General features: G+C 60.1%; 1 protein-coding gene across 3 annotated transcripts in view; it reads right to left on the minus strand.

Annotated features, from left to right (window-relative positions):
• Window positions 1–6: 6 nt before the first annotated feature.
• SUN2 (Sad1 and UNC84 domain containing 2) overlaps window positions 7–14,304 on the minus strand; it is a 16,463-nt gene continuing 2,165 nt past the window's right edge. Inside the window, exons 1-18 of one of the 3 annotated variants that reach the window (XM_027774528.1) lie at window positions 13,844–13,866; window positions 12,640–12,799; window positions 11,721–11,908; window positions 11,438–11,575; window positions 10,836–10,931; window positions 10,393–10,486; window positions 9,292–9,362; window positions 7,992–8,116; window positions 5,108–5,374; window positions 4,637–4,714; window positions 4,227–4,270; window positions 3,625–3,790; window positions 3,086–3,307; window positions 2,674–2,758; window positions 2,245–2,360; window positions 1,963–2,130; window positions 1,553–1,645; window positions 7–177 (exon numbers count right to left, since the gene is read on the minus strand). In XM_027774528.1, the coding sequence (XP_027630329.1) occupies window positions 64–177; window positions 1,553–1,645; window positions 1,963–2,130; window positions 2,245–2,360; window positions 2,674–2,758; window positions 3,086–3,307; window positions 3,625–3,790; window positions 4,227–4,270; window positions 4,637–4,714; window positions 5,108–5,374; window positions 7,992–8,116; window positions 9,292–9,362; window positions 10,393–10,486; window positions 10,836–10,931; window positions 11,438–11,575; window positions 11,721–11,908; window positions 12,640–12,799; window positions 13,844–13,847 (2,229 nt within the window). In that variant the 5' untranslated portion in view covers window positions 13,848–13,866 and the 3' untranslated portion in view covers window positions 7–63. Of the gene's footprint in view, window positions 178–1,552; window positions 1,646–1,962; window positions 2,131–2,244; window positions 2,361–2,673; window positions 2,759–3,085; window positions 3,308–3,624; window positions 3,791–4,226; window positions 4,271–4,636; window positions 4,715–5,107; window positions 5,375–7,991; window positions 8,117–9,291; window positions 9,363–10,392; window positions 10,487–10,835; window positions 10,932–11,437; window positions 11,576–11,720; window positions 11,909–12,639; window positions 12,800–13,261; window positions 13,384–13,843; window positions 13,867–14,304 lie in introns of those variants that run through there. The other 2 variants (XM_006155370.3, XM_006155369.3) reach the window with 2 other exon arrangements.

Consider the following 14,304-nt stretch of genomic DNA (forward strand, 5'->3'; position numbering starts at 1 on the left):
CATGGGCGTGTGCTGAGGGGGTGGCCTCCCTCCTGAGGCTGGCAGCAGGCAGGAGGGGAAGGGCTAGTGGTGGGGCTCCCCATGCACCCTGAAGCGGTAGATGCAGGTGTACTCCGGGTGGCCCCAGTTGGTCAGGATCCGCAGCTCCACCACCTGGTACGCAGCCACTGTGGGGGGCTGTGTGGAGAAGCCGGGGTTAGGAACAGCCTGGGCCCTCTGAGACAGAGGTGAGAGGAGCAGACGGCCTAGGGCCAGGTGGCCCTTGTCCTCCCTGGGGTTCCGTGCCTCGAGAGCGGTTTCCAGTCAGGGGGTCCCAGAGCCCCAGGACTTCCGCCTTCTTGCCAGGGGGGCCACCGACCCAGTGAGCCTGCCCTAGGCCTGGCCCTCAGGCCACGTGGGAACAGCCTCGGTGCCAAGGAGCAGCACAGTTCACGGCATGGCTCGTGCAGTCTCCTTCTCGCTGTCAGCACTACCGCTCCCCAGGGAGGACTGCCACGTATCGATGGGCATCGTTTCTTCCTCCAGTGCCCACCAGGCCTCTGTCCTCTCTGCTCCAAAAGTCACTTTCCGAGCCAGCATCTGCAGCAAATCCCGCCTCGGCCACTTCCTACACAGCCCCGGGTCCTCACCCCCTCCAGGCACGTTGTCCCTCAGCGAGCCCAACCCTCCCATGCTCAGCTGAAGACAACTCTAGTCCCCCCAAGAGCCCTATGGGAATATCCCGAGGGCACCTCATCCTCGGTGACCAAACTGGCTGCCAGCTCTGCCGCCGGCCCCACTGGGCAGTCGCTCTCACCGCACCGCCACCTCCTCCCTGCTCATGCCCGCCCCGACACTCAGGACCTGCTGGCTCCAGCCTTCCTCCTAGCACGCTGGGTGCCCTGGTGCGTGCTGGGCCTCGCCCCCCTGCCAGCCCCTGGCCAGCCCCTGGCTGCAGGCCTGCCCACTCGGCCTCACCACCTACGCAGTCGCAGGGCCCTGAGTGAGACGCGCATCACACCGTCACCTATTGTAGAACCCAGCCGTGCCGCCCACATAGCCCTGAAGGCTGAGGTCCCCTTCCTGCCACTGTCCTTTCTCCACCCCTCGCTAGCCCCATCCCCTGTTCCGCACGCTGAGGCTCCCCTGCCTCGATCCATACACATGGTTGTTCAAATACAGGTTTCTGGGTCCCACCAGCCATCAGCCCTGCGGAATCAGCTCTCCTGGGTGGAGACGGGGAAGCCGCATTTTCAGGCCCGGGCTCGGGGATCTGATGTCCACTCAGATTTAAGCCGCCTGTGCTGCTGGCCGTGCTCAAACACCTGCTCGTCCTGGGACATCCTTCACCACCTTCTTGCCCATAAAGCCCCCTGCAGGACGAGCTTCTCCAGGAAGGTTCTCCCTGGCAGTGTCTACATGGCATCTGATGCCCAGCTCTGGTTGAGAGGAGGGTAAGGCCTACGGCAGGGGCACCTCTCTCCGTCTGAATCCCTGGGCCTGGCCAAGCTGGTGCCCAGAAAATGCCTGCTGCAGGGCGGTAAAGGGCACACCGCCCGGCACGGCCCCGTACCTGAAAGTAGAAGGTCTGGATGGGCTCCCCGTCCTGCTCGTAGGTGAACTTGCCGAGGGGTGTCCCCTCCTGCTGCAGGTCTTCATCAAACCCCTGGAAGAGAGACGGGCAGAGGGCACGTGTGTAGGAGGGCAGGAGCACACCCTCTCTAGCCCCGCACCTGGCCCCTCACCCGGCATGAGTCTGAGGGGACGGGAGGGAGCCTGTGCGCTCCACCTGTGGCTCTGCCTCGGTGTCCTCCTTCACAGCCTGAGATGACAGGCCCTTCAGTGCCACTTCTCGCCCTGGGCCCACCTCTTCCAAAGCCACTGCCCCACCCGGCCCAGCCAGTTATCTCTGCCCGATCCTCGGAGAGCAGCCCTAGGACCTTCCTGCAGCCCCGATGGCGCCCACCCAGGTCGGGTACTCACAAAGATGGCAAAGTCCTTGGGGGCACTGGAGATGGTGCTGTTGGGTGACAAGGCCTTGGGCACGTGCTCTAAGGTGACAGCGGTGGGGCGGATGCGGGCTGAGAGGCGGACCACAGCAAAGCCCTGGGGCCCCTGGAAAGCCCAGCAGTTGCCTGGGTGCACATCTGGCTGGAGAGGTGGAAGGTCACGTCAAGGCAGGGCCCCAAGCCCAGTTGTCACTGACCCAGGACAGGAGAGGCCCCAGTGAGCTCAGGCCCCCGCCATCATCTTGCAGGTACCGACCTGGAGGATTACGCGGGGAGACTGGGAATGGTACCACAGGGGGATGCCGAAGAGGCTGAGCAGGGCTGTCTTGGTCTCGTAGGTCTCAGAGCAGCGGGTGCTGATGACGCTGGCCCCTGGGATGGGAAAGGAGGAGGGAGGACCCCCCACAGTCAGGAGGCCCCAGAGGACCAGCTCAGGCCTCCAGCCAGAGGAGCAACTGCCACTGCCATCTCCTCGTGAGGATGGACGGTGGATGCCCAGGCCAGTCCCAGCCCTGACCCAGACCCTGGGAGCTACTGCGAACATCACCTGTCCCTGCCAAGGTTCCGGCCCGGTAAGTCCTGACTTCTCTGAACTGTCACCTGCCTTTGCAGTGAATTCTAGGCTGGGTGAGTTTTGCTTAGGAAACAGGCCCAGGGCAAGGCCAAGAGGAAGCACTGCACACACCTCCCGACTCCAGGGCGTAGTCTACCATCCCGATGCGGTCCTCACTGTAGCGCTGCAGGGCCTGCTTCACGATGCGGTGCACCTGCTAAAACATGGCCCCAGCACACGCTCAGGACGGACGCAGACACAGCTGCCTTGTGCCCACTACTATGAGCCAGGGACCATGGCCCGACCTGTGCCCAGGCAGGTGTGGGCATGCCTCTGCCCACCCAAACTGCCTCAGAGCACACATCAGAACCTCCTGCGGTCACATATCCTAGAACCCTGAAGAGATGCAGTGTGTGGGACCATCTAGGTCTGCAGCTCCCAGGGAGAAGAGCAGTATGTGTGTGTGTGTGTATGCGTGTGTGTGCACTCGTGCATGTGTGTGTGTGCGTACGCGTGTGTGTGGTGGGGAGCTCTTGGTCCTTACCGCCTCTGTCACCCCGATCACGCCTTCCCTCTGCAGCGTCAGCCCCAGGCTGGCCGCGGCCTCCCTGGCCGACTGGCCCTGCATCTCTGCCACGTGGGCGAGGATCTTCCTCTCCAGCTCCTGCAGCTGAGCTTCCATCTCCTCTCTCTGAAGGAGCCCCGCGCGGGTTCCCCCACCTCGGAGGAGGAACTGGCCAATCCAGGCAGGGAACTGAGACTCCACCTGGGGACCACAACAAGGATCTCTCTGGGGAGCCAACAGGGACAGCAGGAACTGCCAGGTTAGGACTGGGCCAGGGTGGGTGGGGGTGAGCTTGGGTAGCAGGGTCAGGGAAGGAGGGCAACCACCAGAGGAAGGAGTTCAGGCAACCCCACGGGGAGTGACGGAGGGACAGATCTGTCAACAACTGCTAGCACTCATGCCAGTCCAGCACGGCAGTCTCATGAGTCCCCAGGCCATAGGCTCTTTCCACAGCCTCCCAGGACAGTGGTCTCCGGGGAGAGGGCGTTCAACGGGGCACCTGGGTGGTTCCAACTCACGTCATCCCGCACGGCCTGGATCTGCTGGGGCAGCAGGCCCACTTCGTCTGCCACAGAGCTGTGCTTCAGGGTCAGGGCTGCCAGCTCCTGCCGCAGGCCTGCCAGCTGGCCCTCCAGCCGCCCCAGCTCCTTCATGGAGTTCTCCCGGAACGACTCCTGGGTCATCCTAGTGCCAGAGAGAAGAGTAAGCTGGGATTTGGTGAGGAGTGAGGCTGTGCTGAGGAAGGAGGAGGGCCCACCACCCACGTGGATGCCAAGGGAGACACCTGCTCCTGGAGGCTCTGGCAGGTGCCTGGCAGCCAGCTCGCCTACCCCAGAGCTCATTCTGGTCCCTCGAAGCCAGAGGCCTCACCTTTTGGACCTCAGCCTCTCACATCTTCAACAGGTGTGAACACCTGGGGTTGAGAAGGCAGCCTGCCTGGGGCCGTGTGGAGACCTGGTCTATAAACGAGCCCACGAACACCAGGCCCTACTTCAAGGCCTGCCTTCCGCCACCAGCAGCCACTACTGACCTCCCGCCATGCTCTCTGGGCCACCCTGCCTAGGGGTCAGGGGTGGGAGTGGGGAGGAGTGGGCCTAGGCCAGCTGCAAGTGCCCATTACCTTTGCCACTCTGCCTTCAGCTGCTGAACACGAGCCTCAGACTCCTGGCACAGGAAGCAGGGAGCAGGGAGAGAGAGGAAGCACCCAGCTCAGAGAACTCGGCCCCCAGAGCAGCTCTGCTCCCTGCAGGAGCCTTCGCTCAACCACCCCCTGGCCCAAGTGCTAAGCAAAAGTCCAACTAGCGTCCTGGCCAAAGTCCTCATCCTGTGTCCAAGGCACCCAGCCATTCAGGCGTCCCCAGTCACTCCCCAAGAGCATACCCAGAGGGGCAGCTGCTCCTGTCCCAGCACGCTCCCCAGGTCCTACCATCCCCTTCCAAAGGGCCCAGGGGCCCAGGGTCTCAGTCCAAGAACGACGTTGGCCTCCATCAGGACCACAGCGGAGTCCCGAGTGCCCCCAAGCCCACCAACCTGGGAGGCCTGGACAATCTTCTTGAAGAGGTCTTCGGCATCCTGTTGGTGCTCTGCTCTTAGGGTGGCCAGCTCTTCCTGTCAGACACGAAGCCGGGACTGAAGACCGGACAGGTGCACGAGGGGCACTTACGGCAGGAAGTGGTATCACTGGGCCCGAGCCAGGCCAGCTGATTCCAGCCCCGGCTCTCGGCCTTCCTGTCACAGGGCTCCCCTGGGGCACATGGCCTCCCACTGCTCTATCCCGCACCCCACGCACCATCAGGCACTGTGCCCAGACCACGCATCTCACAACCGAGGATAGCCACGACAGCCCCATTGTACAGAGGAGGAAACTGAGGCTTAGAGAAGGTGACTGCCCAGTGGCAGGGCTGTCGGACCCTAGGGGACATACAGCGACAGCCACATGTTCCAACGGGGCTGCCCACATGTGACACCCAGCTCCCATGTGGGACAACTCCACTCCCCTACCTGGATGCGCGCGGCTGTGTCCCTGCGGAAGTCCTCCTTCAAGGCGGCCTCACGGCGGCTCACCAAACCCTCCAGGAGCGTCAGCGTGTCCTCATGGCTCAGGCTGCCACCTCCGCCTCCACCACCGCCCTGGCCAGTGGCCCCCTGCCGCAGCTCCAAGCGCTCCAGCCGCATGGCCTCCTTCTGCCAGTTGGAGGAGAACTCAGCAGCGAGAGCTTCCAGGCGCCGCTCCAGGGTGTGCATCCGGGACAGGATGTGCTGCTCAGCCTGGAGGGTAGGGAAGGAGACCTGGGAGGTGAGGACCCAGCAGTGCCCTTGGCTAATCAACACTTCTGTGAGAGCCCCTCTGAGCCAGCCCCAAGGAGAGGGGGAAGAGTCTCGAACACCAGCCTGCGGCTGGGCCCCGGGAAGGCCCTGGTTTACGCGGAGACCTCCCTGAGAACGCTGGGCACATGTGTGTCCGTGCTCTGCATCGTCAGAGGCCACACATGGACCATGGTGTCATGGACCTGTGGGAGGTGCTGTTTCTCTCTTGCTCTTGGAAGAAATAAAAAAAAGAAGAAGAAAGAAAAAAGAATCCAGGAACATCCCGTCCGCCCACGCTGGCTCCACCGGGCAGTGGCTGGGGACAGTCGACTGTCACTCAAAGGGCAGGGACTACTGAGTGCAAAGGTTCTGATGTTATTTATTTTTTCACATTTTTTTTTCTCTTTTTTGCTGCAGGGTGAGTGTGCTCGCCATAGACAGAGGAAGCGAGAACTCATCCCTGGGGTGGGAGGGATGGTCATTTCTTGCCCATGACATCCCTTCTCCTCCACTTTCCTCTCGGGATTTCTCAAGCTGCCTGGTCTAGGACTCGAACTGCACAGCTGGCCAGGTGGGATTCAGCTGATTTAATCACCATGCCACCTAGGTGGTCCAGAGGTTCTAATTTATAGAAATTACATTTTTTAAAAAGAGGTTTTTGCTACAGGGTGCATGCGCTCGCCAGACAGACAGAGACAGAGAGACAGAAAGTGAGAAATCACCTCCTAGGGGGATGGCCACCCCGCCGCAACGCTTTCTCTCCTCTCGGGATCTTGGGCACGCACGCACACGCGCCCGGCGTGAGTTTTAAGCCTCCAGGTCTGGGACACGAAACGCGGGGTCGACTACATGGGAGTCCAGTGACACAGCCATGATGCTAACTGCTGGTCCCAGAAATTACATTTTTTTAAGGCAATACAGTTGCATGACTCAAGAAGCAAACATCAAAGAGCCCCCTCCCTGCCCCTCTCCTGACTTCTGCTCTACCCACCCAGTGCCCTTAGCACCCCTCCCCACCAGCCAACTGCCCCCTTAGTGTCGTTATGCAAACGCAGGCAAACCAGATTGTTCATGCTTTGCTTCCCCTTTTTCATAGAAAAGGTGGTTATGAAATAGAATTGTATTTCTTATCTTTTTTAAAAAATAATTATTTCATTTTATTATAATTATTTTTAATTTGTTGTAGGGCACATGTGCTCACCAGCGAGAAACAGAAACAGAAAGTGAGAGGGAAATTGAGAGAGCAAGTGGTCAGATGTGGGACTTGAACTGCAGTCGGCTGTGTGGGCGTCACGCGCCTTAACCAAGCGCCACCCGCTGGCCCCCGTTCAGTGTCTTTAATGATTAAGAGTCCTAGATAAAAAGGCATAGGTGGAGCCAGCAGGTGGCATGGTGGTTAAGGGTGCTAGGTTCCCACATGGCCGGTCACAGATCGAGTCCCATCCTGGCGGCTTGCAAGCTTAATTCCCCAACCCCTGCACCCCCCAGCCCCGGGTGCCCTGTCTCTCTCTGGTCAAATTAAAAATAAATAAATAAATAAATCTTTTTTAAAAAAAGAGAGAGGGGGCGGGGAAGTGAGAAATCACCCCCCAGAGGGCGGGCAAGCTGTGATCCCTTTCCGTTCTCTCGGTCACCAGGGACGTGCACACACATGCACCCGGTGTGATCTTCCTCTCAGGATTTCGAGCACACGTGTACACACGCCCAGTGTGATTCTCAAACACTGCCTTAGCCACTGCACCACCGGTGGGCCTCTGTGTCGACTTTTACCCCCCACTGACTGTTCCTTCAGGGCACATCCTAGACCTGGTCCCTTCCTCCCAGAGATGAAAATGGCCACCACCTCTTGCCCCGCACCCTCTGCCATGTGGCCTCGCAGCTTCTCCCATCGAGGCGTGGAACCTTTTCTCCCTCCTTGAACCCGGACGGTCTCTGAGATCTGCCCCGGCACTAGACGTCGGTGGAGGAGACCTCGTGCTAGCTCAAATCAAGGTCTCCGAGGGGCTGCCTGCTCCTGTCTTGTGGGACCTGCCTGGCAGCTACGAGACCAACCCGGTAGCCTGCCGGGTGACAGACACACGTGGAGCGCAGTCCTCCCAGGCCAGGGCTGACCCACTGGCCACATTCCGACCGGCAGACTGACACGCACGCATGCACGACTCAGGAGCCCACCTAAGATCGCCTGTCCTTGCTCGGGCCAGCAGGGCCACTCGGACGACCTGCAGACTCAGGAGCTAGGCCCCCGATCTTAGGGGTGTCCTGGTGTGGAAGAGTTACTGACCGCCATATCCTCATCACGGAAGGGCTCAGAAAGGACCTGTGCGATGTGGGGAAGGAGCGGAGCACACGGACGATGCCGACTCCACGTCCGTTTTCCGTGCTCTCCAGGTGGCAACCAGCGCTTGCAGCTTTGTGCCACTTTTAAGGGCAGGCAACTGCCCTCATCACACCCCCAACAGCGGAAAGAGGTGTTCCAGCCTGGACAACCTCTGCGCGCTTTGTAAGGCAGGACACCAATAGCAAAGACAGGCCGAGGGAAGGGCTGCGCCCTGCCAGCCCATGGCCTGGGGACACTCACCTGGAAGTGGGAGGCCGCGCTGGAGTCCCACGCCTCCTGCTGCCTCCTGCTGTCCCTTGCTGCCCACCAGGAAGCCACAGCGGGGTGGACCGTCTGCAGCCCGTATGGGTAGAAATACCAGGCACCTACGCACAGGGGAGGCTGGTTACCCGCGGGGGAGGAGGCAGCCAACCTAATCCGTGTCAGGGCCTGTCCCATCACGGGAGCCCAGCCCTGCCGTGGGCGGGAAGAGGGCTGGAGCTCCCGCTGTTCTCGGACGGGCACCCTGTCCATGCCACCCCCACCGCCATCTCAGAGCGAGTCCTCTCCACACTCCAGGACTCCTTCCTGTGGATGGCTGAACCTGGAGGAAATGGCTTTAGCATCTACCCCACCCTCCGGCCTGAGTGGGACCGCTGTGGCCATGGGCCCTGACACTCCGTCCTGCTCCTGGGGCTGTCTGATTGGGGTGAGTTTACTCCCAAGGGTGTGTGTGTGTGAGAGAGAGACAGAAAGAGAGAGAGACACAGAGACAGAGAGACAGGGAAGGAGGGTCAAGGACCTAGAAAAGCCACATGGCCGAGGGTCTCTATTCCAGCAAAACCCTGAGCCTGTCACTCAGTCGCTGTCCAGGAGCAGGTCCGAGGGACGCACACACCTCCGGGCTAGAAGCCGGACATGGTCACAGCCTCACACTTCACCCACCCCCACAGGTCACACGCCCCTGTGCACGTGCATCTCCATGTGATGTGGTCATGACCTGGCCCACCAACCCCACAGGCAGGCGATGGGGAAGCTCAGATTAGACTGAGATAACGCGCGGAAGGTGCTGCCGGGCTGACTGCGATCGTAAAGGATCGCTATTATTTTAAGGGCGATGCCAGTTTCCACTGGAGAGGAACAAGCTGTTCTTGTAACAGGAAACACAGAAAGGAAGCCAACATTGGGAAAATGCTCTACCCTCTTAGTAATAAAAGAAATAGAAGTCGAATAGTTGCTAAACCTATAAAACCAACTCTCCTAAAATATACTAACACATGGATGGTCTTTAATTATAAATTGGTTCAACACAGAAAATTGAGCTTGAGCTGGAGGCCACACAAGTGACCCCGACTTGATGAAACTGGGAAGCTCATGGAAACCTGTCAAATAAGAAGTTGTCCATGTCCCAGGGGAGGGCGGGGCTAGCCCGGGGCCCTGGCAGCCCTGCCCGCTCCAGGCCTGCACCCTCCCTGCCACAGCCCTCTGCAGGGCACTTCTCAGCCCCACTCCGGCTCTGCTCCTGCGCGCGGCCTCCCTGCCACGTGGGCCCAGAGCTCACCGTAGGTCAGGCAGGTCAGGAGCAGCAGCAGCAGGAGGAACCAGAGGAAGGTCTTCAGGGAGGAGAAGCGCCTGGAGCCACGGAGTCAGACAGGGAAGGCAGAGGCGTCAGGGGGAGGTTCTGGGCCTCTGTCCCCCAAGCTTCCCGTGATGCCGGGGTCAGACTGGATACTTTAGAGCATGACCTGCAGTGCAGGTCTCAGTGATGGGGGCAATTCTGACTGTGAATTTTATTCCACTGATTAAAAATCAATAGCGTGGAGGTCAGCAGGTGGTGTGGTGGTTAAGGGTGCTAGACTCCCCCATGGTCAACAGCAGTTCGAGTCCCGGTCCTGGCGGCTTGCTTTCTCAATTTCCCTCTCTCTAGCTCCCTTGCTCTTTCTCTGCCCCTCTCTGGTCAGATTTAAATAAATAAATAAATAAATAAAGTCCTCTAAGCAAGTAAATATAGAAAAAATATGTAACTCCTTGAACAAACAATATTTTCTTTTAAAAAGTGAGGAACCTTGTTTCGGTGACATGACCGTCCTTGTCCTTGTTAGCGCTGCTGGCCCCACCCACACCTGGCCATGAACCCTGACCGCCGGGTTTAGCCCTCTTCCCTCTAGGGGCCAGTTCCCAAACCCTAGTCCTGCCACCAGGGCCTGGGGGAATAACCTGCAGCATCCCAGGCAGTGTGTCTTCGTGGCTTTTGCACATGGCGGCGACAACTCTGGAGGGCTAGACTGTCCCAGGTCCAAGAGGGATGCTGCACTTTCTGGGAAAGCCCCCTCTTGCTAGATCCTACGGGCCTAACCTGGAGTGCAGCCACTAGTTATCCGAGGGGCAGAGGTAGCTGGCCTGGGCTGGCGTTTAGTAGTGTCCAAGAAATGTCCAACAACAAATAAAAACCATGTTCTAGAACCCTGCCCTGAGGGCTGTGAGGGAGGAGCGAGATCCCAACCCCGAGTCCGTCCTCTGTCAGGCAAGATGGCTCTACAGAGGCCGTGCCATGCTCACTCCTGAGGGCTCCAAGGAAGCTGGGCAGCACCTTCAGAGAAAGGCCCAGCACAGCTATAACCCTGCCGCAGCCGGGTCTCAGGGCTTTCTGGCTGTCACTCACCTGGTTAAAACGAAGACGTCAAGGAGGGAGGCAGCCGTCGTCAGGCGGTACCAGGTGGTGCCAACCCACCAGTAGAGAAGTCCAAAGAGCCGGCCTAAAAAGTGGCACCAAGCCCGCCTTCAGAGCATGGCTCTCTCCCTGTCTGTGGTCCTCCCTGCTCCCACCCCAACACTGACCTGCCACTGCACCTCTGTCCCGTCCTACAGGGACCCAGCCCCTCTAACCCACCTGCCCACTCTGCCACACCCTCCTGCTCCGCGCCTGCTCCTGCCCTCCCCAGTGAGGGTGTTCCCACGGCCCGTGGTTCCCAGTGGCCATTCTGAAGCAAGCATCCCGACGGGCCTGTTGTCTCTGTCTGGGCCAGCTGGCCAGGCGCAGACAGTGGGTAAGATGTCGCCACATGAAGGATGGAAGTGTCTGAGAGCAGGACAGACAGCACCCACCTGGAGACGTGACCACTGCCCAGAAAAAGGAGCCTGCCCGAGAGACGGCGCTCCTTAGCCGTGAACCTGAACCATGCTGGGCCGAATCCGAGTAGCCTACAGGGAAGGAGGAGAGGAAATGGCTGAGTCTGTCCTTCCTATCAGGGCCCCGGGAGCTGGACGCTCTGACTTCGCCGTCATTCTCCTTCATGCCCAGGGCGCCACACAGGCCCGGCACTCGCAGGCCAGTAAGCCTTTGCTGAAGGAGCACACGGGGAGGTCTCTGACATTCTGCTTCCTACCCGAGCTCGTCCGCCTTCCTCGCCCTACCAACAACCTCTCAAACCCTGCTCAGAACTAAAGGGCCAGCTGCACCTGTAACCATAACCACGGGCCCTGCTAGGAGTGCAGCCCCATGGTGGACCGGGTCTACAGCACGGTGGTGCTGCCGGAGAGTGTGCACACCTGTGGGTGTGGCGACCCCAGGCTGGGTGGAAGGGCCTCCGCAGGCCCGGGTTCAGGTGCAGGGCTGGGCACTGGAGGACGTGGCGTCCTCTCATCTCGTAGAGTGCTCCCCGCCCTCCCAGTGGCCTGGCATCAGCTCGGGGAAGGAGCATCCCTACCCATGAAGTCGTCCTCGGAAGAGTAGCCCGAGGAGGATCCCAGGAAGTCCTCGGAGACCTTGCTCTCGGCCAGCCCGTTGGCCTTGCTGCTCTCGGTGCCACCTGTGCCTCTCCGCCGCCTCACCCGCAGGTCTTCATCTGTGCAGGAAGAACAAGGGCTCTTTAGAGCTTCTGAAAGTTGGGCCTGGGCAGAGAGGGGCTTCGGAGAGTGGAATTGGAGGACCCCGCCGTGACCCTTGAGGACTGAAAGAGGCAGAGCCCCAGGAGGACGGGAGATACTCACTCCAGAAGGGGTCGCTGTGCAGGTGGCTGTCGAGGAGGGCGCTCCGGGCCAGGGAGGCGGCCCGGGGGCTGCCTATGTAGGACTCCCGGACCATGGACTCGCTGTAGTAGGAGGTGTGGCCGTCAGAGGGGCCCAGCTGTGGCGCTGGGGACAGGCGCTTCATGCTGCCAGATTTCTTCTTCAAAGTCCTGTGGGACAGAGGGCACAGGGGACAGCGAGGTGAGCCAGCCCAGGCCTCCTCTGAGGCTGGGGTGGCCTCACTGCTAGGCAACTAACAGCTCTGTCCGTGGCTGACCACCTGCGGGGCGGGCGGGGCAGCCCTGCGCCCATATCTCACCAGCAGGTTACGAGATGAGCCGGTTCTCAGCCCAGCTCCAACTTCAAAGCCCAAGTTTGTCCCCATGCTTCTTGATGGGTGAGTGATTTCTAAATCCCACTGATAACTGGTCAAACCTGACCTGGCCTCCTCCAGCCAGCCAGAGCCACAGGGACCTGGAACCTGGGCCCCTTTTCTGCAAGGGGGGCAGTACAAGGAGGTGGGCACCTGCTGCAGCTCACTCCCCTGTGCCCCGAGGTGAGACAGTGAGACGCAGGACCGTGGGTGTGGTTGGAAAGGATGGCCGGGCTGCCACGCCCACCCCCAGCAGAAGGGGTTCCTGCAGCGGCTTGCAGTTTCAGGCTTCCGGCCTGCTCTGTGCTTCCCACTCTCCCCCCACTTCCTGTTCGCTAATCACCAGCTTACAGCGGGGAGGAGGGGCGCTGGGGACGGTATCCTCATAGGTGTGAGGGAAGGCAGCTGCCCCTGACTGGGCATGGCTTCTGACCTCTGCCCCAGAAGGTCGAAGGTCGCATCAGGAAGAGCCACCTGCTCTGCGGGGCAGTGCAGGCGACTGGGCTGTGGGGCTCACAGCACCCCTACCTGAGAGGACTGTCTTTAAACAGGGTGCTCTGGCTCCCCGTGACCGAGCTCCCGCCACTGCTGCTGCTGCCGCCGTCGTCATCGCCCTGGGAGTAGCGTGAGAGGCGCTGGCTTCGTCGGGACATGATGAGGTCGGGTGGGGACCCTCGACCTGCAGAATCTTGAGGGAGAAAGGAGGACGACACATGAGGCTAGGCGGGCGGAGACAGAGGCAGCAGGGAACAGCCCACCCCCTTTTCAGCCAGAACGGCCTGCGGGGTGGGGAGAGGTGACACTGAGGGAGCATCCCAGCACCCCAGCACTGCAGGCCACACCCCGCTCGGGCTCCTCAGGGCTCTCTAATCTGCAGGTCACCAGTCTCTGTCCTCCGGGAGGCTGAGCTCTGTGTGAGCCAGAGCCTGGCCTTCGTCAACCTCTGACCAGTAGCAGAGAAGCCGGCCCAGGACAGGTACCTCGTGGGCGTTGGGCCGTGCTTTTGATCACCACTGCCCTGCAGCCCTCCCGTCTCGCCATCCTGCTTTGCTGCCCTCCCTGCAGCTCCATCTCCTCCCTCTCTCGCTGTCTCCCTTAGAGGGCACGCGCTCTCCTTTCCGGCCCCTCGGCCTCCCCCCGTAAGCCCCACCTTGTCTGCTATCTCCCCTCAGTGCACATCGAGCAGCTGCGTCCTGGCTAAATGCCACATGGTCCCAGACTCCTCACACCTCCCCCTGTCCGTACAGGAGAGGCAGGTATGGTTACTCCCACCTGCAAGGAGAAACCTGAGGCTGAAATGGTGGGGAACTTGCCCACAGTCATCGGTCAGGCTGAAAGTGACAGAGCCGGGAGCTGAGCTCAGATCTGACCGGCACAGGGCCGGGGCCCTTCCCAGAGCAGAGTTGTCAAGTTGTTTCAGGAACGTGTTGTGTGCCCCCAGCTGCAGCCTGTTACCACCTCGTGCGTGGGCAGAACGAAGACGCACACCGCATCACCACACAACAAGCATTTGCTAACAAACAGCCAAACAGGGAGGGAGGAGGCTGCACGGAATCGCAGCCTTGCCGGCTGATCCCCAGATCCCCACGTGGGTGAAAACCAAGGCTCTGGAACTGATAATGAGGACAAACGAGGCCAAAGAGGAAAGACTTCAAGAAAGGCGACATTCTATGACCCAAGGAAGATTAGTACATTTTTCAGCGCTAGAAATTCAAATTCAAAATCGGATTACCCATGGGCCGCGTCTTGAAGCACTCTCTGCCAGCCGTGACACAAAGCCAGGGCTATACCAGAAACCCACGGGAGGGCGCTAACACGTGGGACCTTTTACCACTTCTAATATTCCTGGTCGATACTCTGCTAGTTCTCTGGGTTGCCAGTGGGCATAGACGAACACATGCCAACTCAGACCATGGAAACCAGAAGGTCTGGTTCGTCCAGCTTCAAACGCCTCTGAAAAACAAGCACGTCCTGGCCTTATTGGCATCTTGCCAGGTAGGATGCCCCTCTGACAGCCTCCCCTGGTTTTAGCCAGTGTTGGTACAGGGACCAACGGGTAGAAGCCAAAGCAGGAAGCTGGCTGTGTTTGCCCTATTCCACTCCTTATAAGGTAATTCCACCCGGCTGCTGCGTCCCCACCTGAAAGCCCCAGATGCCCAGACAAGGCGCTGCCTCTTAACCCCTGCCCTGCTG

The sequence above is a fragment of the Tupaia chinensis genome, unplaced genomic scaffold, assembly GCF_000334495.1.
Source record: "Tupaia chinensis unplaced genomic scaffold, TupChi_1.0 Scaffold000450_1, whole genome shotgun sequence".
Classification (NCBI taxonomy): Eukaryota; Metazoa; Chordata; class Mammalia; order Scandentia; family Tupaiidae; genus Tupaia; species Tupaia belangeri.